The sequence below is a fragment of the Peromyscus eremicus genome, chromosome 14, assembly GCF_949786415.1.
Source record: "Peromyscus eremicus chromosome 14, PerEre_H2_v1, whole genome shotgun sequence".
Taxonomy (NCBI): Eukaryota; Metazoa; Chordata; class Mammalia; order Rodentia; family Cricetidae; genus Peromyscus; species Peromyscus eremicus.
The window spans coordinates 78,501,190-78,525,229 of NC_081430.1; the positions used below are offsets into that span (position 1 = coordinate 78,501,190).

Genomic DNA, 24,040 nt, shown 5'->3' on the forward strand with positions numbered 1-24,040 from the left:
GCAAGGAAATCCCAAGGAGAGCTAAGCTAGGCTCAGTTCTGGGCCATTCGGGATTTGAACCTGGAAGATTAGAAGCTGTATCTGAGGTGGCAGCTCCTAGTCCCCTGCCTGTCCAGAGTGCCCGTGGCTGAAGGGGATATGAGTCAACTTTCTGTCAAGTGGGATCATCACTTCCGTGCTCAGGGAAGTGCCCACCTGAGGTTGTGCTAGCGAGACCACACTGCAGTGCTCCTGTGTGGTGGAGCCGGTGGTGGTGGAGAGGCTTCTCCTAGGGATGGAAGAGGTGACAGTTTTGGCCCCTGAGTTCTGAGGTCCTGAGGAGTAAGTGCTAAGACCGACAGAAACTCCGTCCAATTCCAGCTCCTCTTCCTAGTGTTTTGCTCCGTTTTGTTTTTGAGACAGGGTTTGTCTATGTAGCCTTGACTCTCCAGAAACTCACTCTGTAGATCAGGTTGGCCTTGAACTCACAGAAATCCACCTGCCTCTGCCTTCTGAGCGTTGGGACTAAAGGTGTGCGCCACCACCGCTGGCAACTCCTCATAAAGTGTCCCTCTGGTGCCATCAGAACCTCACTAACCTGATGCCAGTCTGACCTGGCCCAGCTCCAACTCCTACACATAGGGGTGAGTTGGGAGCCTTTCACCATGAGCTGCCCTCTTTCCCCAAACTCTCAGAATTAAAAGCAACTAGAGATTCCGGTGCACCCTGGCCCCCACACGGTATGACTAAACACTCCCTGCAGGAATCCCAGGAGAACAAGGCTGACCCATTGCCTCTCTTGTTGGTTACTACCACACTGCCCCTGCCTCAGACCCCCTGCTCTTTCTTGTGGCTCCTCTGTTACATGGTCTTTACTGAGGGTCACATTGCTGACTGGGCCATTTTGAGACCTCCCCTCAAGACAAGGTCCCACAGCTTCAAACTCACTATGCAGCTAAGGCTAAAATCAAACTCTTGATTCTTCTACATCTACCTGGGTCATAGGCGGGTTCCGTGCCTGGCCCTGCTTTTGGACATTTCCCTAAGGCCAAGTATCACTATTGCTATAATGATCCTGGGTTTTCCTAAAGAAAACCCTGGGATTTCCTTCACTTCAGTCGACATATAGCAAGCTTCTGTTAGGGTTCAGTGCCAAGTGCTGGAAATACAGAGAAACACCATCTCATTTCGCTTGTGTCTACCGGTGGTGCTGACGCTGATGTGGGAGGCAGGACATGCTGTGATCTCACTATTTGCCTCATCCCCCAGATGACTTCATTTGCAAGCCTGTCCGTCTTGGGTTTTCCGAAGAACCAACATATCCAACATCATCCAAAAAGTACGACCCTGCCCATTCTGGCATTCAAGACCCCCCCCCCCCCAGAATCCGGACCTGCCCAGTCTGGCCAGTCTTAACCCACACCAGGTATCCAGGACGCTCTCCCTTTCCACATGAAGTACTATCCTCCGGGCCTTGGCTGTTCTTGCCCTCTCCTCACTCCTCTCTGCCTTAGGAGTTCCCTTCCACCCCCCAGATATACCCACCTTCTCTGAGAAGCCTTCCTAAAGACCACTTCGCAAGCCTATACTTTCGGGAATCATTTCTATAGTTCCTTACGAAAGACCGCCTTGCAATAAATTGCTGCTTCTTCTGCGGTGCCTACTTGGGTGCCTCACAGCTATTCATTGAGTGTCTTCCTATGCCTGACAGGCCCTAGCCAGCCCTGTCTTCTGCCTGGAGCCGGAATTATTCACACCTGCTTCTCACCTCTCACCCACTCCAGGGCCTCCGCAGAATCAGAATCTCAATGATGTCTGTCCTGTCTCTCACTTTATTTTGCACTTCGTCGGAAAAGTGTCAGAAGGCTTTTAGACATGAATCTAGCCCTTTGGCCTGGCCTCTGTGGCCTCTCTTCATTCTAACGGTATGGTGATGATGCCTCAGGATTCTTCAGGGAACACTAAAGCCGGGGTGGAAGGGAGCTACGAGAAAGCTAGGAGCCTCGGGCTAGTGAAAGATGTCCAGTGATTGCATCCTTGCACTTGCATTGGCTGTGTGGCAGCGCAGCTTCACCTCGCTCTCGGCGAGTGTCGAGCGCATCAGCTTCCACCACCCTCCGCCTCGGGCCACCGTGGCGGCTGGGAATCTTGGGTTGCCGAGGATTCCGGTGCAGAGTGAGGACTCTGCCTCCCCGCCAGCCTTGCCCCCTTCGAAGGACTCGTTGAACACACCTTGAACCCCACGCCAGAGCGCAGTTCACAGCGCCGCCCGGAACTGCAGCTACGCGACGCGGGCCAAGGCCAGGGGTCGCGCATCTTCGCCGGTGACTCAGGGCCGTTCAGCGGTGGGGTGGGTGGAGGTGGAGAGACAGACCAGGGCCGCGCGGGGGCAGCGGACCGTAGTGGGGGTAGCTGAGCGTTGAGATCCGAGACCGACTCTGGCCCGTCGCCATTCCGCCCGGGCGTCTGTCTAGCCGAGGCCCCGGGTGCGGGAGGAAGGCCGGAGCTACTTCCCAGCGGGCGCGCTCTTCAGCCAGTGCGCGGTGGCCCGGGCCGCCCGCGGCGTCTGGAGCGCGGAGCCCGCTAGGCGCGCGAATGAATGGGCGCCCGGGGCCGCGCGCGCTCGGGGCTGAAGGGCATTAGGACCGTGAGGATCGCTCCGCGCTCCTGTCTCTTCCTATCACCCCCACCATCACCACCACCACCTCTCTCCTTTTTCTGCTCTGCAGGACTGAGCAGCCCGGCGCGAGCGATAACAAACAGTTGGGGCAGTGAGCGCCCCCGCCTCGGCTCTGAGAGCACGCCGGCCCCGGGCCCCACGCGGGGCGCCCGTCCGCCCACCATGAGGAAGATCCGAGCCAATGCCATCGCCATCCTGACCGTAGCCTGGATCCTGGGCACTTTCTACTACTTATGGCAGGACAACCGAGCCCATGCAGCATCCTCGGGCGGCCGCGGCGCGCAGAGGGCCGGCGGGAGACCGGAGCAGCTCCGGGAGGACCGCACCATCCCGCTCATTGTGAGTACGCTCTGCGTACCCGGTGAGCGGCGGGCGGCTCGCGTTCTGCCCCCGCGCTGTTAGCCCAGGACGCGGGGCCCGGCCGGGGGCTGCGTGCCCCGAGAACCGTTCAGGCTTTGTATATGTTCAAGAATTCCTGCCCGTTGTTATGGCAACCTGTGCCGGCCCGGAGGGGCCAGGGTGCTTGGACGCAGGGAGGGTGACAGCGTGTGGGGGCAGGGAGAAAGTGCTGCAAGTTTGGTGGGCCCGGCGTGCGCGCGCGATTGGGAACGTGGCGGCTCTCGCGGCCCCGCGCCGCCGGGGCTGGGGACCGAGGGGCTGCGGGCGCCTTGCCATCCCCAGAAGGCGGCGGGCCCTGGAGTGCAGCGAGCGGGTGGTGGGAGCAGAGCGCGTAGGTGGCGGTGCGCACCCGGTCTCCAGCCTCTGGGGTAAAGGACGCCGGGTGGCGGCGTGGGTAGGGAAGGGTCGCTGAGCGCTGCCCTTGGCTTAGCGCCTCCTCATCCCAGATCAACTTGGATCCGTTTCTTCGGCATTGACTCCACTCTTCCCCAGAGGTGTTTTCTGGCTTCCCGGGGACCGGGAGAAGGCTTGTCCCGTAGGTGCTCCCCCCGACACTAGGGTCTGCAGAAGAAGCGGACAGTGTCTGCGCCTGGGCTGGGCAGTTCCCTCTCATGAGATCACCCTCCTGACGTCTGAGCGAGCCGGGAAAACAAAAGCGGTGTAGCACTCCAGGAGCCCCGGCAGAGCAGGAGAAGGGAGTGGGGGGAGGACTTAGCTGCACCGTAGACCCCCATGGGGGCTTGAGGAGCCTGCAGGGGGCGTTCCTGTCTTCGCTTCCACCTGGTCGACTGGTGATGGCTTTGTGTGACCAGGCCCAGCACCTGTTGAGGAAAGAGACTGGGACTCGTCGTGAGACCGCTGGGAAGGGAGTGTTCTTCCTATGGGGGCAGGTGACCTCTTGGGACACACTGCTGGGCCGGGGCAGCTTGGTGCGACCAGGACCAGAAGGAAGAGCAAAGAACTGTGAGGGAGTAGGAGAGTAGGGGAGGGTGCGATTCTGACCCGGGAAGATCTGAACTTGGGGGAAGAGCAGACAGGAGCCGGGAGGCGCAAGGTCAGGAGTACTGATACCTGTACCCAGTAGAATACAAGGTATTTTAAGTGAAATCCAAGAATATGAGGATGGTTCTGTAGATACCCTTCCACAGTCCCATCCTGCCACAGATGCTCTCACATCACCAGACCGAAAAAGTAAGCCAGGTGGTGGTGGACTGAGCCTTTAATCCCAGCACTTGGGAGACAGAGGCAAGCGAATCTGTGAGTTCGAGGCCAGCCTGGTCTACAAGTGTGAGTTCCAGGACAGCCAGGGCTGCACAGAGAAACCCTGCCTTGGAAAGCCAAACAAAAACAAAACAACAACAACAACAAAAAGGAAGCAAAAACTTACAGATGGGATCACTTTCTGGGTCTAGTGGGAAGAGACCTTAGGTCCTAAGGTTTGTGTGTTAACCTGGATTCCAAGTTGTGGTGCATTTCTGCAAACAGTACTTAGGAGGTCCCCTTGTCTGGTACCTAGGACATGGCTTCCAAAGCACCTGCCACTGTTTGGACAGAATGGGAAAACAAAAAAACAAAACAAAACAAAAAAAAACAACAAAACCTGTACACGCTAGGGCCCTGAGATCCGTGTGGACTGGCAGCTTGGAACGGGAACAACAAAAACATTGCTGTCTCGAGACTCCAGTGAGTTCCCACATTGTGAGTCTCGGCAGCGGCCTATTCTTAGTCCTGGGTGACTTCAGCCCTGGTCTCAGCCTAAGGCCAGCAAGATAGGGGTGAGGCAGGCTGGTCAGATTCCCCATCCCTTTCTCTGATGACCTGTCAGGAGGTGGCTGTCATTTAGAAGAGGAGGAGGCTAAGGGTTGGGAGGCGGGAGAAGAGAGCGGAGACCACACAGAACCTTCTGTAGCCCCTGATGCAGAATCCTGAACCCCGACTTTGGCTGGGACACCCCCGTCTCCTGTGCCTCTCAGCTGAGAGTCCCAGAATGGGACGTGCGTATGTTGGGGGACACCATTGGGATCCAGCACACATGTTGAGGGATGAGATTTAGAAGTTATGGGGGGCGGGGCACTAGGGAACACTTCCCTGCCCCTCATTCCTCCAGATGACTTGTTGCTGGTAAGGGGCCGAGACTGGGAGCTCAGGGTAAAGTGTGCAGGGGAATTAGGGGGCTACCTGGGAGCGGGCGAGTGAAGGTACAGGACAAAAAGTCAAGAGTGGAACTCCCGGGGAGCTGAGTGGCAGAACCTTCTCTTGCTACTTGGGAACACAGCCAGAGCACTCTCTATTCTTAGGCTTTAGCCTGGGATGTCTCTTCTGCCAGCATCGGGCTGACTGCAGGTTGCCCCCGAGAATGTCTTGCATTGTATTCCTATGTTGAGTAATTCACTTCCATGTGCTTCTCAGCCTAATACAAGCTGCACACGCAGGGACCATGCTGGATGCCTTTTGCATTCCCACATTGATACACACAGCAAGTCTTAATAAGTACCTCTTTGATAAAGGAGTGCAACAGGATTTTTGCTCACCAGGAGCAGTGAACGGCTCCAGCTTCAGACCTCTGCATTACTTATCCACAGCTCCAACCTGACCGAGGTAGAAAGGCAAGGCAACACATGCTTGAGCATCTTCGGGAGGTGGACCCTTTGCTCAACTTAAAAGGGGGCAGGTGCCGCTGAAGATTTGATTGCTCTCTAGAAGTTTTGATAACTACTTGCTGTCGGCCATTTCCAAACATCTCTTTGTTGAGTTGGGCCATAATTTCAGATTCTTCGAGAATGAGGTGGCCAGCCCTGTTGTCAGAGGCTGAGCAAATTCAGACAGACATCATCACCACTCCCCCGGGAGCCAGAGAGCTGAAACTGGACAGGGAGGGTCTGTGTGAGAGTCTGGGCCTGGAGGCAGGTCTGCCTTCACCCTGTCGTCTGGCCTGTTCAAAGCCAGCCAAGTTGCTTCTGGACCTTGGAGAGCTTGCTTGGCCTTGTGGGATGTCGGTATGGCAACCTTATGGTCGAGTTTCTCAGAGAGGCCCTGAGTCTCCCATAGTCTGTCTTGCGCTCAGCCTGTGTGTCACAGATGTGAAGATTTGGTTGTGGAAGCTGAGATTCAAGGGAGAAGGTGACTCCATCCCTCTGGTAGCTTTACCGCGTGGCAAGGCTGGTCACTGCCGGGCTGGGCAAGGCGGCGGCGTATTTGGAAACATCCCCTTGAATCTGCGCTGGTCTACACTGGCAGAGGCTGCCTTTAGATCTTTCAGGGAACTCCATTCACTAGCAGAAGGGGATACCGATGGCGGCTTTTCTGGTGCTATTTGCTGAGAACTGAGACCCAACGAGAGCTGAATGGATTTGTATTTTATTTATAATGCGTGTACATTTTGGAGCTGTGGGAATATGATTTGCCTAAATGATAGAAAATGATTTTGTATTTCATTTGTCTAGGTGCTATATGTGAGAAAGAGGTTAGGGAGAGGAAGCCACTAATACCCACAATTCCCTTTTCTAGCATGTTCAGATGTAAAGTGTCCATGGGTTCTATTCCCTGGGCTGTGGAATGTGGGGATAGCTCAGAGGCAGCCATGGCTGGAGAGAGCTCTCACGGGATGCCAGAGGCCCAAGGGCACAGGATGCATCTTAGGATGCTGCTCATTCCCCCAGCAACCCCATTATTTCTGTGCCGTAACAGCAGCCCCCACCAGCCGGTGATTCCCCACCAGGTGCTGGGAGGCCCGAGGGAGTTGGCTTCCTTCTGTGGTGGTTATATTTGTCAGTTCATCAAGCAGAGGAAGCTCTGAGGTAGAAAAAAAAAAATGCCATTTAAGGTGGACCTGGAGGGGACATTGAGTGGCAAGACTGCCTCAGCTGCCCAGGGAACTGTCATGCTGTAATGGAAGAAACCACCCTGAGGTCAGAGGGGAGCCTGTAGCTGAGCAGTTCATTACAGTTAGAAGATTGGAGATTTATGCCCCGCCTACTTCTTCAGGGAACCCAGAGCACCTTCCCATGAGCAGCAGAACAAAGTCACGGGAGGATGGACAGACCGAGACCCAAGCCTTCCAGAAACGAGCAGGGACAACAAGCTTTCATGTGAGGTCAATTCATGACCCCCAGGGCACCAAATTCGATTCACTTAGACACCAGGCTTGCACTGGACAGTCTCATCCTGTGCTGCGCCTGTTCTGACAACTGATTCAGGCCACTTCGTCCAGCCTGTGTGATAGCTGCCTGCTCTGTGTTACATTGATAGCTACATGCATTTGATACTTTTGACACTGAACAAGTGCTTCCCAAGCTTTAGCTCCAAATTCTCACCCTCAACAGCCTCGTGAGCGAGGTGCCAACATTATGTGCAGTTAACACATGAGTAAACTCAGGCTTATCCATGACATGTCGGGTGAGTGCGCTAGAGATGTGTAAGACTCTAGATCGGCTGAGCTGGCTTTTCCCTCGCAAGATCCTGGTTGACTTCCCCACCTCCCATCTCTTCAGATCTACATCCGTGCATTCACCATCACAAGTCAAAATACTGGGGGGCCGGGGGTGGGGAGGGAGGAGGAATTGTATCTGTCTTGAGCATGTACAGGCTTCGCCCCTTGTCATTTTATAAATGATACTCTAGAAGGACTACCCACATTTACATTGTAATCACCGTGTAAGAATCCAGACCTGGAGCATGGCCCAGCAGTTAGGAGCATGTACTGCTCTTCCAGAGGAACCAGGTTTGATGGCTTGTAACTCCCGCTCCAGATCCATAGACCTCTTCTGGCCTCCATGGGCACGACACTCAAATTGCACAAACCCACACTCAGACACACACAGATACACATAGTTAAAAATAAAATCCTAAAAGAGAAACCAGGTATAATATAAAGTATTCAGAAGGTTATGCAGACACTTGGCCATTTTATTTTATTTTTGAGACAGGTTCTTATTTTGTAGCCTTGGCTGGCCTGGAATTCGCAGAAATCCTCCTGTCTCAGTCTCCCCAAGGGCTGGGATTGCAGGCACAGTGTTCTTTCCTACTATATATAAGAGGTTTGAGCTTCACTGGGTTTGGGCTCTTTGATAGACTGGCAGAAAGACAGACCCAGGATGCAAACAGAGGCTATTGAAAAGGTGGGCGTGTGGGATGGTGTGTGTGTGTGTGTGTGTGTGTGTGTGTGTGTGCACATGCCCACAAGCACGCGGTTGTGAATGGATGCCCAGTGGCCACTGTGAGGTCCAGTTCTGCTGCCGAGTTGTTTGTCTCCTTACCACCCGGAGGTGGCTCTAGAACCACCTTCCTTTGGAGACTGGGGTCCAGGGACTAGACCGGGCCAGTGGGTGGTGCAGTTGCAGGGAGAGACATTTCTTTGCAGCAGAAGGTAAGGCTTTCCGGCCGAACCAGCCTACATAGTTCAAGGCCCACCAGGGTGTCTCTCCACAGGCCCAAGTCAGCAGATAAATGCTTCCAGTAGCAGCAGGTAGGGGAGAAAAAAAGACTCACTGTCATGAAATAGGGTCCAATTATTGCACAGCAGGAGACCTGGCGCCCTGAGAAGCAGGGCTGGCCTGGCAGGCTGGGGCTGGGAGGAGGGGGGTGAATCAAGGACCCTCCAGCTGCTGTGCGCCCCTCCCCCTCGGTGACTCCAGAGCAGCCGGGGGGGGGGGGGGGGGGGGGGGCATGCAGGGTCCCCGGCTCGGCTGAATAGCCAGGGGGTGGGACTTCAGCAAGTGTCCAGCTCCAGACAACTAACTAGTGCCTCCTTTGGTGTTTTTGCCTGGCAGTTTCAGGCACCCCCACACCTGCTTCCTGACACATTGCTGGTTCTTTCTACCAGGGTCTTGGACTTTACTTTCCAGGGCAATGCAGACTGGCAACACCACACCACACCACACCACACCCCCACAACTGCTGGTTTAGGGAAGAGGCTGCAGGACACAGGCTCAGGATGGCCTGTGCCCTTACCTTCCAGGTTTCAGCCACACCCATGGGTAGTCTGGCCAGAGATTCAGGGCCACCCAAAGAACTTTGCTGAACATCTTGAACCAGGAATGATCAGGAGATTGGGGGTACTTTGGGTAAGGGGACAAACAGAAGAACCTTGGGTATTTTTTTTATGCTATACATAAGGCTTCTTTGGGCAACATGTGGCTGGCGTGGAAGTAAGTCAGTTCCAGGGAAAGCCTCCTCTTGCTCTAGAGCTGCAGCGTGACTCCCCGAAAGTCAAAAGCAACTCTGTCACCGCTCATGTGCTCAGAGTTGTGAGACCAGCCATCCTGGGCTCCCCCGGGCTCCTTGATGGCCCTATAGAGGAGCTGGCCCAGGAGAAACTGAGGCTGGTGTTTGGGAAGGTGGTGCATGGGGTGCAGGTGTAGAGAGGATGTGAATGGATGTCCGGGGGACCACTGTAAAGCCTAGCCCTGCAGCCGAGGGGCTTGTATGCTCAAGGTGAGTCGTCCCAACTCTCTAGGCCAGGATCTCAGCCATCCCTCCCAGCTCAGACTGCAAAGATAAGGGAGACCTTCCCCTGGGCTCAAGGCCTCCTCTTACTAAATTCAGGAAAAAATAAGGCCAGAGGGCCAGGCGTACCAAAGCCAGTCTACTGAAGTGCTGGAAACTTTGACATCTCCATAAGGAACAAACTCTCCCGCTGACTGGCGGGGAGCCATGTGGCTTCTTCTGCTGAAGGTGTCTGAGTGCATTTGGGATGGGCAAGGGTGTGCTTGTAGAAATGTCCCCAGTGGGCTTAGTTAGACCTTTCAACAATTTACAACCCAGAAGGAAGCTACAAAGACCTGAACCCAGAGCAGAAGACCTGCGTGTGATTGCCCTCAGGCCACAGCCTGGGAAGAAACATTGTTTAGAAAAATGAGTTTTCGTTGCTGAGCAGGTTGGTCATCTCTTGGCAACCTTCAGCTTTTCCGTGGTTACACATACAGCAGATCAGCAAAGATAACGGAATCCCTGGGAGCTGCAGACATACTGAAGAGTGACAGGTGACAGACAGCCAAGGGCCAACCAGAAATAGGAGTGACTGCTGTTGACCGCACTGGCTGGTCAAAACACCAAAGAGTGCATCACTTCTTTACTGTCTTGAGAGTTGTTTACAGTGCGCGTACTGTGTGCCAGGACTGTTACAAGCATTAAAAAAACAACAACAAAAAAGGTGTAGTCTCTGCTTTCCAGGAGCTTGGGTCCTGGGGATGGTGCAGACAATAAACATATGGACAGGGCGGCAGGAAATACGAGAAAATGAAATTGGAATGCAATGGAAGAGGGCAGAAAATTGGGTGGATGGGGGCCAGGAAGGGTCTCTCTGGTAAGCTGGGATTTGAGCAGAGGCCTGAACAGAAAGAGACTACGCCATGCGGACATCTAGGGAGAGACAGCTGAGTGCAAGCCCCATCCTTGGCGTCCTTGGCTAGGGCAGCCAGAGCGAAGAAGTAAACAGTCAGAAGTGGAGACCAGATCCTTAGGCTTTAAGGGCCCTGGTAAAGACAGGCTCAGAGATACATCTCCGAGTCGCCAGGAAGTGACAAATTATATTCCGTGTGCCGGCTTGGCAAGTCAGGGAACTGTGTCACTCATTTCAGAATCATTTTCCAGCAAGATGATCAAATCTATTTGTAAGTGTTGTTTCTTAATGTTCTGTGGCTTGGAACACTTTGTCCTTAGAATGTGGGATTAGTGAAATACTTACATACAGTGTGTGGGTGTGTGGGGGGGCATATGTTTCAAGCTCATTCTACACGCACGTGTTTGTGTGTGATGTGACCTGGGTCCTGTGGTCTCATGGGTTTTGTCTTTGTGTGTGTGTGTGTGTGTGTGTGTGTGTGTGTGTGTGTGTGTGTGATATGTGTGGTGTGGGACTCGTGAGGGGGAAGGGAGGGTGCTGGTGCCTGTAAATGGTGCAGGAGAAAGGGGTCCTTGTTGAAGTACTGGAGTGGGGCCGGATGGGAGGCCTGTCTCTAGAGAGTGCTTTGTGTGGGCTGGAGAGTGTCTCATCAAGCCCTGCTTTGTCTCCGTGTTTGGTTGGTGGTATTCTCCTCAGGTACAGCTGAGACTCTGAAATTGGTTTTCTGGCAATGAGGGACCTCGGGATTCTCTCCCCTTTCTTTTGCCAGAGCCTCTGAGGGCTGAGGCTGTCCCCAGATGGAGAGGTAGCACTTGTTCAGGGCCACCCAAGGCCAGCAGGACAGAGGATCCCGCTCAGCTGTTTTCAGTGAGGAAGGGATGCAGGGGCTGCTGCATCCCTTCGGGTTCAGCTGGCTTCCCCGATGCTTATGTGATGGATGATGGGCTTTGTGTGTCCCGGGCTGGCTGCAAGGCCTTACTTTTGGGCTCAGGTCACACAGGTCAGTTGCAGACCAGTGACAGTCAAACATTACCTTTCAGACACTGCTTCCCAAGAGTTCAATGTTATCTCTACTTTTCCCCTGCAGTTCTGGCTCCCTGCTTTTTTAATGAAGCTGGAGAGAGCTGCTGATGTCTCAGGGCCCTTCATTCCAAAGTAGTTCTGAAGCTCTGGCCTGCAGGTGCCACTGCCGGAGGGGACCTGCCAAGTCAGTCAGCTCTGGGGACGGGGATGGGGAGCTGGGGTTTGTGTGTGGACAGGTTTTTGTTGTTGTTCGCATCTGGGACCTGCTTCTTTGTGTGGAGCCGTCTTTATTTCCTTCCCGCGACATCTCTTTCTGGGATTGGGTTATGGGGGCAGGGCTTTGGGGCAGTATCCCAGGGGTTGAGATAGAGCTCAATCTGAGGTTCGTGGAGAGAGAACATGTGATCGAAGTGACGTCTGTTGTGGTTTTGGTGGCTTGGAGGAGTGAAGTGGTTAGGACGAAGGGCAACATCCGAACTGTTCACCAACCCAAGACAGTAGATAAAGAAGCAACCAAAAGACGGGGCCAAGACCTCACGGTCCTGGAGGGTATTGCAGAACAATGAGCTGTAAGGAATTTCCGGGGAGAACGCAGATGGCATCTTGGTACCACCTCATGAGGACGTGAAAATCGCCAGGGCTTTCCCCCAGAACACTAGAAGTCTGGGGATGATGGCGCATTCCTGGGTGCACTCCAAGATTGCCCATTTTCCCTTTTTCGTTTAGCAGGATACAGCATGTCTTGAATAACACAGATTAAGCAGAGTCCCTGAACCGCACCTGAACAGGGACCTGGGCTGGGGTTCAGAGTGAGGTTGGGGGTGGGACTGTTTGGGGATTTAGTGTAGGGAGCTGGAGGGAACCGGAAGCCAACATGGGCAAGTAGGTGGGCCAAGCAATGGTCTAGATAGAGCTGGGGCAACAGGATGGGGCCAACAGGCTGGACAAGAGTAGTAGGGGAGCCAACCCAAGGTTCTGAGAATGTTTACAAGGTCGGGAGCAAGGCTGGCATCTCTGTGGAGGTGAGCAGAACTGCCTTCGCCAGACCCACACACCCATGCTTGCATGGTCCTCGAAGATCACCTGGCACTTGTGTCTCCTGGGCACTTAGAATGTGGCTACTGCAACTGAGAAACCGAATCTTTCGTTTTATTTAATTTTTATTGATTTAAACTTTAAAACAGATACTGATTTCAGTTGTTGGAAAACTTTTGGGACTGTTTAAAAGAATATCTATATGTGGAATCTACATTTTTAACTGTAACTTTTTATGAATTCTCAAGACAGGCTATTTCTAGTGAAATCTCAGTATCTAAATTGAAACATACTATAAAAATATATATTGGATTTCAAAAACAGCATCAAAAAAAGAAATTCAAATAACCTCACTAATTTTTTTTTTTTTTCTGTATTGAAATGATACTGCTTGGAGCTTTGGGACTAAGATATATGTATATATCTTAGGAATCTGGCGTCTCAGTGCCAAATTCCTGGGACTGAGCCCAAGGCTTTATGCATGCCAAGCACATGCTCTATCATGAGCTGAGTCCCCAGCCCCCGCCTACTATTAAAACTAATTTCACCTGTTCCTTTTTAAATTGGCTACTAGAGAAGTTTGAATTGCATGTGTGGCTTCTGTCCTGTTTCCACTGGAAAGTTCTGGGGCCTGCATAGGTTCACGACACTCTCAGGTGCTAGGAGGTTGTCCAAGGAAGGAGGTGCGTCGAGGGAAGAGCGTGCTCCTCTCAGCACGGGCCTTCGTCCTCATACCATCATTAAAATCAGTATTTCCTTTCCATGTCTTCTAAGTTCTCACTGTGATGAACATGGGTTTGGGAGGAGGGTCGGGAGCAGTGGAGGGGGAAGCCTTTCACTTGCCCAGTCTGCCGCTTTTGGTGTTGCCTCTTTGTCCTGTGGAATGTGGTGGCTGGAGCACTGTGCTGAGGACTCTGAAGCCCAATCCAAGCCTGATGGGAAAGGGATTGATTGGCTGTGTCTGAAAAGGGACTGTCGAACAGGCGGGCCTTGCAGGAACTAGGTCAGTGTTATGTGGTCTTTGCTGAGTGATTCGTCTCCACTTTACAGACTGGATATGCTTTAATGCACTGACCAATGTATCTATTTTATTTATCATTATTATTATGTATGTGGGGGGTGGGGGTAGGGGTCCTATATGTGATTGCCGCAGTAGACATGATGGCCAAAGGACAACTTTTGGGAGTTGGTTCTCTCCTCCCACCATGGGTTCTGTGACTTGAACTCGGTCATCAGGACGTGGCCAGAAGACCATGGTAGGCAGGAACCTGCAAGATGTAGCAAGAAAAGGGTGCTCCATTTTCCTCTCTCTCTCCCCTCTTATTTCCTTGAGAGCAGGTTGCCGTGGACGTAAGAACATTTGGGACTTTCTTAGGGCTCTGACGAAGATGCAGCCTGGCAGAGGGGCTCTGAGCGCTTCTGTACGAGCTGTTAGTGATCATAAGTGGTTGTAATCTGTTAACTCGTATATTCATTATCTAATGTTACCTCACGAATCTCGCCCAGACTCAAAGGCTTCAGACAATCATTGTTCGTTAGTGGGCCTCTCCCTTGGCTTGTGGGTCAGTGCTGGAGTGTTGGGAGGTCACTGGGAGCAGCTGGTCTGAGAATAGATGAGGAAGGACAAGGACAGAGCACTTTGACTGCCAGTATACACCTGCCACATCCCTTTCAACCCTCACAGCAGGCCTGTGAGCTGTGCGTCACTGTCCCCATTTCTCAGATAAGGAGCCTGAGTCAGAGATAACAGAGTCTAGATCCAGAGTCTCCTGCATCAGGCCTGTGGAGACACCTACATGTCATGATGGCTGCCCTGTGATGTCACAACTCACAGGGGAAAGGGAGCCCTGTCTGTTGAAGTCAGGATGGGTACAGGGAAGTAATTCATGGCACAAATGAAGGAACGGGGTGAAGAAGAGGTGATCTTAGCAGGTGCTCAGGCTGGGGGGTGGTAGAAGGACTGGGTAGGTTGGCAGGTCTTATGGACTGTAAGGATGTGAAATGGCAAGAGTCCCCCTGTTGCTGGCTCAACCTCTTCAAATGTCCAGCCTCTGACGGTGGCCAGAGAAAGTCGCTGTGTTCCTTAAAGCCCAGAAAGTTCTACACAAAAAGGATCAGGCCTCCACTCAGGCTGGGATACCGTGCAGTGGGAAAACCAAGGAACCAGCTCTACATGGCAGTAAGATGAGCTTTTGACCACGGTGTTCCGGGGTGGTACATGACAGCAGTCCCAGCTTGGGAGGTAGAAGCCTGAGGGTGAGAAGTTCAAGGTCATCCTCAGATCTGTAGTGAGTTCAAGGCCAGCCTGAGATCTGGGAGACACTGTCCCAATAAACAAACAAAAACAAACAAACACACCTCCCCACATGATGTTAAGCTTTCCTATCTCTTTATTTTCTGACCCCCTGGCCCTCCCTCTTAGGAGCCGGTCACTGATAATAAATAATAAATAAATAATTTTCCCAAGTTCCCATAGTTGGTCTGGGCAGATTAAGACTCGAACCCAGAAACCAATCTCAAGGCCAGAGTCCCTTTACTTCCAGCTGTGCAGGCTACATGAAAGGGTCAGGCTTTCCCCAGGACCGTGTCAAGTCTCCCCACTCTCTCCTCCCCTTGATCAGAGGCTGAGAATGTCGCAGAACCTCTCCCACTCGCTGCAAGATTGCCAATGGTAGTTGTGACCACTGAAAGGGGCAGGCAGGGCTTTTCACTTTCCTGTGCCACACACACACACACACACACACACACACACACACACACACACCCCTTCATATACCATCACACACACACACACACACACCCCTTCATATACCATCACACACACACACACACACATCACTTCATATACCATCACACACACACACACACATCACTTCATATACCATCACACACACACACACACATCACTTCATATACCATCACACACACACACACACACACACACACCTTCATATACCATCACACACACACACACACATCACTTCATATACCATCACACACACACACACCTTCATATACCATCACACACACATACACACATCCCTTTATATACCATCTCACACACACACACACACACACACACACACACACACACACTTGTAATAATGATTTATAGATAAAGAAAAGGAGTGTGAGCTGGGCAGTGATGGTACATGTCTTTAATCCCAGCACTTGAGAGGCAGAGGCAGGAGGATCTCTATTAATTCTAGGCCAGCCTGGTCTACAGAGTGAGTTCTAGGACAGAAAACACTTCACAGAGAAACCCTGTCTCAAAAAACAAAACAAAAAACAACCAATCAAACAAAACAAAACAAAAAAGAAAGGAAGAAAAGAGGGTGAACAGGAGGTCTGGCCAGAATCTCACCACAGTTTGCCATTTTTTTCAGCCCAGAGTGCAGAATACTTGTGCCCTACGCTCTGCAGAATGCCAGGCATCTGGCTAGCTGGGACCTAACTCCTGTCAAAACCCAGGGAGAGTCGAGAAATAATTGAGCTTCTAGAACATACGTGTCACTCACAGCTCCTGGCCTCCCTAAGTCCCCACCTCCCATCAGGTCTTGTAGAAGGGATCTGTGATTGTCCCTGTGCCTCCTGTGTTCTCATGGGGCTCCTTTTGTTCAGTCACATTGGCATCGCTGGCCTTTCTGTGGCAGGAGTCCCAGAAGTGAAGTCCCCGTGGGCTCCTCAAGGGCAGAGGCCACAGGCCTGTTGTCTGCCTGGCTGGGTGTGAAGATGGGTGGTTCCTGGGCTTCCGTGTGGGGGAAGGATCTCTCCTCCGACTGCTGGGTAAGCATCCTTTCATCAAGTGCCTAGGACCAAGGGGAGGGTGCTCCCCAATGGCGGAGCTAGAAATCTAGTCTGGCCATCACAACTGCTCAGGGAGGCTGGGCTCCTCCTCTGGAGGGAGAAGGGCACCTATTCCTTACTTTTCATGAGCTCAGAATTTTTTTTCTTTTTCTTTCTTGTATCTAATAATACTAAGAATACATAAGAAATACGCAAACAGGAATTCTTTTCAACCTCTCATTTTGTTGGCAGGAAAACTGGATCAGAGAGGTTAAGTGACCTGCCCAAGGGCAAACAGCAATCTGCCAGGCAGCAGGCCAACACAGAGCTCGCCTTCCCTGCCACCATATGTCATTCTCTTGGGTCACATTGAGCTTATGTTCCAGCCTGAGGTGAAACTACAGCTTGGAAATGACGAAGCTGCTTCTGAGTTAAGAAATGCTAACCAGAGACCAGTCCTGTAGGAAGCTTCCATGCTGTCAGATCTGGGCATTTCGTGACATTCTGAGTTCTCAGAGAAAGCCCCACCAGCACCAGGGGTTCTGAGTTCTCCCTGAAGTCTTCGGAAGCCTTCCTAGAAGCCTGGCTCTCGGAAGTGAAAATGTTTTCTAGAATCAGTGAACTGCCTGGTCAGGGGTGCACTGATTGTGGGGTTGCCTCTGCCCCCAAGAGTCCTGCCCACTGCTCTCTAGCAGGACCCAGCAGGAGGAGGGAACAGCTTAGATGGCTGCCTGGTGGCCAGATGGACGGGGCGGGAACCTCAGGAAGGAGTAGCCATTGTTTGAAGGAACACAGCTCCCTTAGGAGAGGAGTTCTGAATCCAGCCTCTGGGCTTCATGCTCCTAGTCTCTCCACTACACACTGCTGTTGGAAGGCATTGCTGGCTGGTCAGAGGTTGCAGTCTATCCTGGCCTGGTAGCTTTTTCCAAAAGCTCGGCAACATGGAGATTCCCTCCCTCCCCAGCGAAATTCCCTGTGTACCCACAGCCATCCTGACCCTGTTCTCCGTTTCTGCTCCCTCCACCCTCGTGGACCAGTGCAGCCAACCATCCCCGATCCCCAGGAAGAAGCAGAGCCACACAGTGCTGCTTCTGAAAGCCACAGGACATTTGCTCTGCGTTAAGATGAACCAGAATCATTTGGAGCAGGCCTGGCCCCCGCTACAGAGAAACCTCTGACGCAATTGGTGGTAGGTGAACTTTAGTGGGGACGCTGGCCACCCTCATGTCTGTGGCTATGCTGTGCCTGCCCCCATGAGGAACATGGCCTTCCTGCCAGGAACCCCAGCACAGTGTGTTCCCCAGGGCTGACTGGTGGTGTGGCCCTTCATTCCTTTCGCATGGAGTGAGCACCTAGCCATGCCCGGGAGCACGGTCCAGACATGGCTAGTTCACATCTGCAATTACTCTGAGATAAGTAGATTCAAGAGCCCTCCGCCCTCACATCCCCATGGACCAGAAGGTACCAGTAGACTTTGACCAACCAGAACTCCACAGAGGGCTTAATACTCGGTCTCCCTGGCATGGGTTTTTAAAACCTCAGCGGGTCTGAGTGTGGGCGTGTCAGTACTTAGAGAATGAAGGACCACACCTCAAACCAGGGCATGCTGTCCTGTGTTTGCCTTTCGGCAGGAAGAAGTGGCCAGAGGTACCTTCTGGCTTCCACAGTGGTGGCCAACTCCTGTCCCTACTTTCCTGGTGTGGTTGTCTTTGGGGACAGCTGTCAGAAAGCCAGTGCTCCCAGCACAGGGGATGGGTGGCTCTGAGGCCTCCCTGCCCTCAGGTTCAGTTGCTCCCAGTTATTCTTATTAACTGACTGAATATGAACACATTGTGTTGACCTATCGGGGATCTAATGTGTAACAGTTGGAAGCCAGATGTGATGGCACACATCTGTAATCCCAGCACCCACAAGATGGGGGCAGAAGGACCATGAGTCCGAGGTCATCCTCAGCGACATCGTGAGCTTGAGGCCACCCCTGGCTACATGCGATCCTGTCTTGAGGCCGGCTAGATGATCAAGGTGGTAAAGGCAGCTGCTGCCCAGGCTGACCGCCTGAGTTTGGTCCCCGAGATCCGTATGGTGAAAGGAGCGAATCCCGTGTGGGCACCTTCCTCTGCCGTTTGGAGACACCCGGAGTTTGCACTTTGACCCGCACCTCTCCAGGCGAGCTCCTGGGAGGCAGTTGCCTTCCCTGAATTCTGCACTCCCAGGAGAGGGACCCTTCGGCTCTCGCCATGCCTCTCATTACTCTGCAGCAGATAGGAAGGAGGGGAGGGAAAGGATCCACATACTGGAGTCCCCGCTGCCCTCCACTGGACCCGCTCTGAGGGATGGGCTCTAGAACCATCTGGCATTGTTGAGAGGCAAATCAAAAGATGGCAGAAACTGACCCAGGATGGTTGCTGGGGAGTGACTGACTCCATGAAAAGGAGCTTCTAGGGGCTGGAGAGATGGTTCAGTGGTCAGGAGCACCGGCTGTTCTGGAGAATCTAGGTTCAACTCCCACCATCCATATGAAGGCTCACAACTGTCTGTAACTCCAGTTCCAGAGGATCTGACGCCCCCTTCTGGCCTCCACAGGCACTGCACACACATGGTACACAACAGCCAAACACATCAATCAATAAACAAACAAACAAATAAATAGATAAATAATTTGAAATATAAAATAAATCTAAAAAAAAAAACAGAAGGAAAGAAGGAAAAGGCAGCTTCAGCCACTCAATCTAGTTTGAGGAACTTCCTGAATATTGCAGCCCTGAGCTCACAGCAAAGCCTCAGCCTGAATGGTAATGGTCTCAAAATCACCAGACTGAAAATGCAATTTCAGCCCTCATTGGAGAGAGTTAAACACCCAGCTGTCCACTCAGGTCCTTTGACAGGTGACAATTCAACAGTGTTAGAGGAAGTTAATGTCACCCAAGAAAGCCCCCCCAGCATCTGGGACCCATAAACTCCCTGAAACACACCCATGGTGCCTGGGATATTGTGGTTATCTTTTTACTGGTCTTTCAAATTTTATGTAGGATGTTTTGTTGTTGTTGTTGTTGTTGTTTTTGTTTTTGTTTTTTTTTAGATAGGATTTCATGTAGCACAGGCTGGCCTTGAACTCTCTATGTAGCTAAGGATGACCTGGAACTTCTGATCCTCCTGCCTCCAGACTACAGCTGTGCACACCATGCATAAATATACATTTATATTTGGTACTGGGGAGTGAACCCAGGGCTTGGTGCATGGTAGGTAAACACTCTACCAATAGGTCCACATCCCTAGCTCAGTACAGGAACATTGGAGGTTGGCCTCCAAAGCTTGCTGTGGCCGGGCGGTGGTGGCGGACGCCTTTGATCCCAGCACTGGGGAGGCAGAGGCAGGCGGAGCTCTGTGAGTTTGAGGTCAGCCTGGACTACAGGGTGAGTTCCAGGACAGGCTCCAAAGCTACACAGAGAAACCCTGTCTCGAAAAAAACAAAAAAAAAAAAACAACAAAAAACAAAAAAACAAAGCTTGCTGTGGGGTCTCAACTCTGACCTTTCTGTGTATCTATGCTGGGTGACCCAAGAAAACCAGCTATGTAGACATCACCCGGTGAGACTGGGGCCTGCCCAACTGTTCTGATCTTGGTTAGACACATGCCAGGCTGCAGGGCTCCTCACTTGCCTATCACCAAGCAGGAAGCTTAGGAGGAGAGTGTGTGTGCTAGGCAGGGCCAGCCTCACGCTTGCCAGGAAGGCTCGAGGTCATGTGGGGCAGGAGTCGGATACCCTTTTTCTTCACTAGCTACCCCCCACACTTCCTTTCTTCATCTGTGAAGTGGGTATTGTGGCAATGCATGCAGGCTGGTCAATCAAGAGCTCACATTGAAATATGCACATCAAGTTGCTTTATAAACCATCCCGGGCTGCAAAAGCTGAAGGAGCCATGTCCTTCCTGTTGAAGGTATTCTGGGCATGACCTCATAGACTCTGCTGACCTGGATGGGGTTCAGATATCCCTGCTGGGCATGCCCCTGGATTTGTGCCTCAAGATAATAACTGCAAGTGGGAAAGGCCACCTGTAGATGGCTTTGTCTCTGCCTCACAAAACGCTAGTTGGGTAGTAGCTGTGATTTACAGAAGGTTCACTGTACCCAGGCATGAATAAGCATTTCATACACAGGATCTCATTTTCTTCTCCCACACCTCTGTGGGGTAGGTCCTGCAGAACCGACAGGTTAAATAACCCGCCCTGGGCTCACACAGCTGGTATGAGGCAGAGCTGGGACACCCCACTCAAGTTGTCTTATTTCTGAGTTAGTGCTCTTAGCTGCTGTGCTCGAGATCTCTTCTTTTCCCTTTGGGACTTGTCCTGAGTCAAGATAAAAGCAGGTCCCCTGCATTAGGGTACTGCCCTGTTAGGCTCTGTTCCTCCTGGAAGAAGAGACCAGGGCTGGTGAGGGCAGGGCAGCGGGTAGGAGTGCCATCCAGGGGCCTGCTGGAGGGGAACCCCTGATTGCCAATAGATTCATCCCCATTCCTGAAGACACCAGGCAGGCTCCCTCCGTGCCCTTATCTATGGCCAACAGCAGGTATTTCTTTCTACCTAACCCTGAGCCTCCCTCCCAGGCCTACCCTCTCTGGCTCCCCTCTGGGGAGATGGAGAATGATGGGTCCTATACATAGTAACCTTTCTTATCCTAAACTCCTGAATGCCTCATCTTCTTGGCCAAGGGAGATGGGCAGCTACTCCTGGCCCATGTTCGCAGGCCACCCTGAGGGGAGGCTGGTAGATGCCTCCTGGGAACAGTGAGAGATGGTCCTGCATGGCCCCTGCAGGTCATGACAAGAGGGCCTGTTAGGCAATCCTTTCTCATTGCAGAGAATCGGTCATCTCCCTCTGAAGTGCCCTGTTTCCTCAGTGAAAGAAGGAAGAATGAGTTGGAGGTTACCGCCCATTTATTGGGCCCTGAGTGTGTCCAATAAACCTATGCCGGGTCTGTGCCAGTCACCACGTGTAATCCTCAGGACACCGGCGACCGGCAACCGAGTTGTTTGTTTTTTTCCGGGTTTGTTTGTTTTCCAGTTTTCCAAGGAGGAATCTGAGTCTCAGCAGGAGGCAGGTGTGTTTTCACTGATGTGATGGTCAAACAGCTGGAGGAACCTGGACTCCACATCCTCAGCCCCCTCCCTTCCCGCCTGCCTGCCAGAGAAGCAGGTCCACTAGGAACTGTGTTGACTCCGATGTACAATCCCATCCTTCAACGTCTGGCCCACAGAAGAAAGGGATTCATTACAGCTGCCCGGTGGAATTGAGCACGTTTCTTTCATACTGTTTCTAAAGTGGGCTTGTCTTTTTTTCTCCCCGAACACTTCAAATACAATCAGACAAACCGAAGCCATGTGACTCCATTAATAGTGGCTTTCTTCTCCCAGTCCCGCACACGGGGCGGGCGCGATGAGAGTGTCAGCACTTGGTGAGAATTCATTCAGTTCTCAGCAGCCTGCATTATGTAATGTCAGATGTCACTAGGAGGTAAATGCTACCTGGGTGACTTGTATGACTGGGGTTGGGGGTAGTCTTCTAACCTCTCTGTAAAGAGATTTGGGAGGCTTAACGGGGCTATCATATGTAAAGTACCTGAAACAGTACCTGCATTAGGATAAGCACTGATTATCAGCAGGACACTCTAGGATGGGGCCGTTGGGAGGTGTAGCTTGTCCAGCTACACAAGGAGAGATGGCATTTTAACCCATTGAGTCCAAGAGCACGGCTTATGTTCTTAACCATTGTCATCTCTTAGAAGCCCGATTCCGTTACCAAAACAAACAAACAACAACAACAAAACCCAGCCCCCCAAACTGCTTAGCTCATGCCTATAATGCCAGCACACCAAAGGCTGAAGCAGGAGGATTGTCATGAGTTCAACCCCATCCTGGACATCAAAGTGAATCTCCGCCCCCCCTGTCTGTCTGTCTGTCTGTCTGTCTGTCTGTCTGTCTCTCTCTCTCTCTCTCTCTCTCTCACACACACACACACACACACACACACACACACACACACACCAAAAAATAAAAAATACAAATCAAGCAAAATGAACCCCCCACCAAGGGCTGGGAAAATGCCTCCGTGGTTAAACTCTTGGCACACCAGCACAAGAACTACAATGAGAGACTTTGCCTCTGTGAATAAGGTGCAGAGTCACCGAGGAAGACACCTGGCATCAACCCCAGGCACAAACACGCATCCCCACACATGTGTGCCCCTTCTATGGTCACCCCCTTCAAAACATATACATTCAAGCACACCATACACGCAAGAAAACAGGCCTGTTTTACTGAGGTGTAATTTACATCATGAAGTTCCCACCCTCTCTCATACCTACCATCCAGTGACCTTGCTTTTTTCATTCCTCGTATTTGTTTATTAATTGGGGTACAGGTCTCTTGTGGAAGTCCCTTCTTTCTTTCCACCATGTGGGTTCTGGGAATTGAATGTCAGGCTTGCATGGGAAGAGTCTTCATCCTCTGAACCACCTAACTAGCCTTTGTGTTTTCTGAGACACTGTCTTCCTTGAAGTCCAATTTGTGATGCCCCTGCTCCAGTGTCCCACCTGGGATCCCAGGGGTATACCGCCATGCTTTGGCCCAATTTAATGACTTTCACGAAATTTACAGGTATCCATCCATCACTGTAATGGAACATGTCCAGCAGAAGAAGCCCTCCCCTCCCCACTCACTGTCACTTCCCAGCCTAGGCAGCCACTCATGCACTGTCTCTAGATGGCTTCTGGAGGGCTTCCATTAATGGACACCTACACCGTGGGCTTTTCTGCTTGCCTTCTTGTCCCCGTAAGGTTGGACAGTTCATCCATACTGTCTCTGCTACTAGTTAGTTCCTATGTTGTTGTTTGACACAGGGGATCATGTGGCCTAGGATGGCCTTCAACTGGCCTTGTAGCTGAGGCTGGCCTTGAGATCCTGATCCCATTTCTGCACTTAGAAAAGATTTATGTTTGTTTTATGAGTATAGGTGTCTAGCCTGTACACCATGTGCACACTTGCTGCCAACGGAGGCCAGTAGAAGGTGCTGGATCCCCTGGAGCTGTGTTATGGATGTGAGCCATCGTGGGGGTGCTGGGAATTGAACCTGGGCCCTCTGAAAATGCAGCTGTTGCTCTCAACTGCTGAGCCATCTCTCCAACCCACTTTCAAACAAACAAACAAACAAACAAACAAACAAACAAACAGACAACACCAGGGTCTCAATACTCGATATGTAGCTCAAGCTGGCCTCAAACTCTATCCTCCGGCCTCAGCCTCAGCCTCTGTGCTCTGTTCCTTCCAGCGGATGAATTCCATTGTGTGGATACAGCGCATACTGTTTTCCTTTCCTTTGTGTATGTGTGTGGCACATACATAGGTGTGAGTGCATGTGTGTGCACATGCGTGTGGAGGCTTGAAGTTGATAACCAGGTGTCTTTCTCAATCACTGTCCACCTTGTATGTAGAGGCAGAGCCTTTTGCTGAACGAAGGTTTCACCATTTCAGCTCCTTAGCTGGATGGCTCGCTCCGAGGGTTCTCTGTCTGTGTGTCCTGCATGTTGTGATTACACGCAGCCTTCCCGTCTTCTGGGCCCTCCAGGATTTTACCTGGTTTCTGGAGATCTGAACTCCAGTCTTCATGCTTGTGTGGCAAGCATATTACCCATGAGCCTTCTCTCACCCCGACACATTGTTTTTCATTCACTGGTTTGTAGACGTTTGAATTGTTTCTGTACTTGGGCCTTTGTGGAGATCTTTGAAAATGTAATACGTTATGAAA

At 52.0% G+C, this 24,040-nt stretch overlaps 1 protein-coding gene and 1 long non-coding RNA gene across 2 annotated transcripts in view; one reads left to right on the forward strand and one right to left on the reverse strand.

Moving 5' to 3' along the window:
• Positions 1-2,671: 2,671 nt before the first annotated feature.
• Galnt16 (polypeptide N-acetylgalactosaminyltransferase 16) overlaps positions 2,672-24,040 on the forward strand; it is an 86,295-nt gene continuing 64,926 nt past the window's right edge. Inside the window, exon 1 of the mRNA XM_059279610.1 lies at positions 2,672-2,998. Within this exon, the coding sequence (XP_059135593.1) occupies positions 2,822-2,998 (177 nt within the window). The 5' untranslated portion in view covers positions 2,672-2,821. The remainder of the gene's footprint in view (positions 2,999-24,040) is intronic.
• Positions 20,109-21,993, reverse strand: LOC131924342 (uncharacterized). The gene is made up of 2 exons (XR_009382860.1): positions 21,869-21,993; positions 20,109-21,719 (listed from the first exon to the last, which is right to left on the reverse strand). It is a non-coding gene; the product is annotated as an uncharacterized LOC131924342 (long non-coding RNA).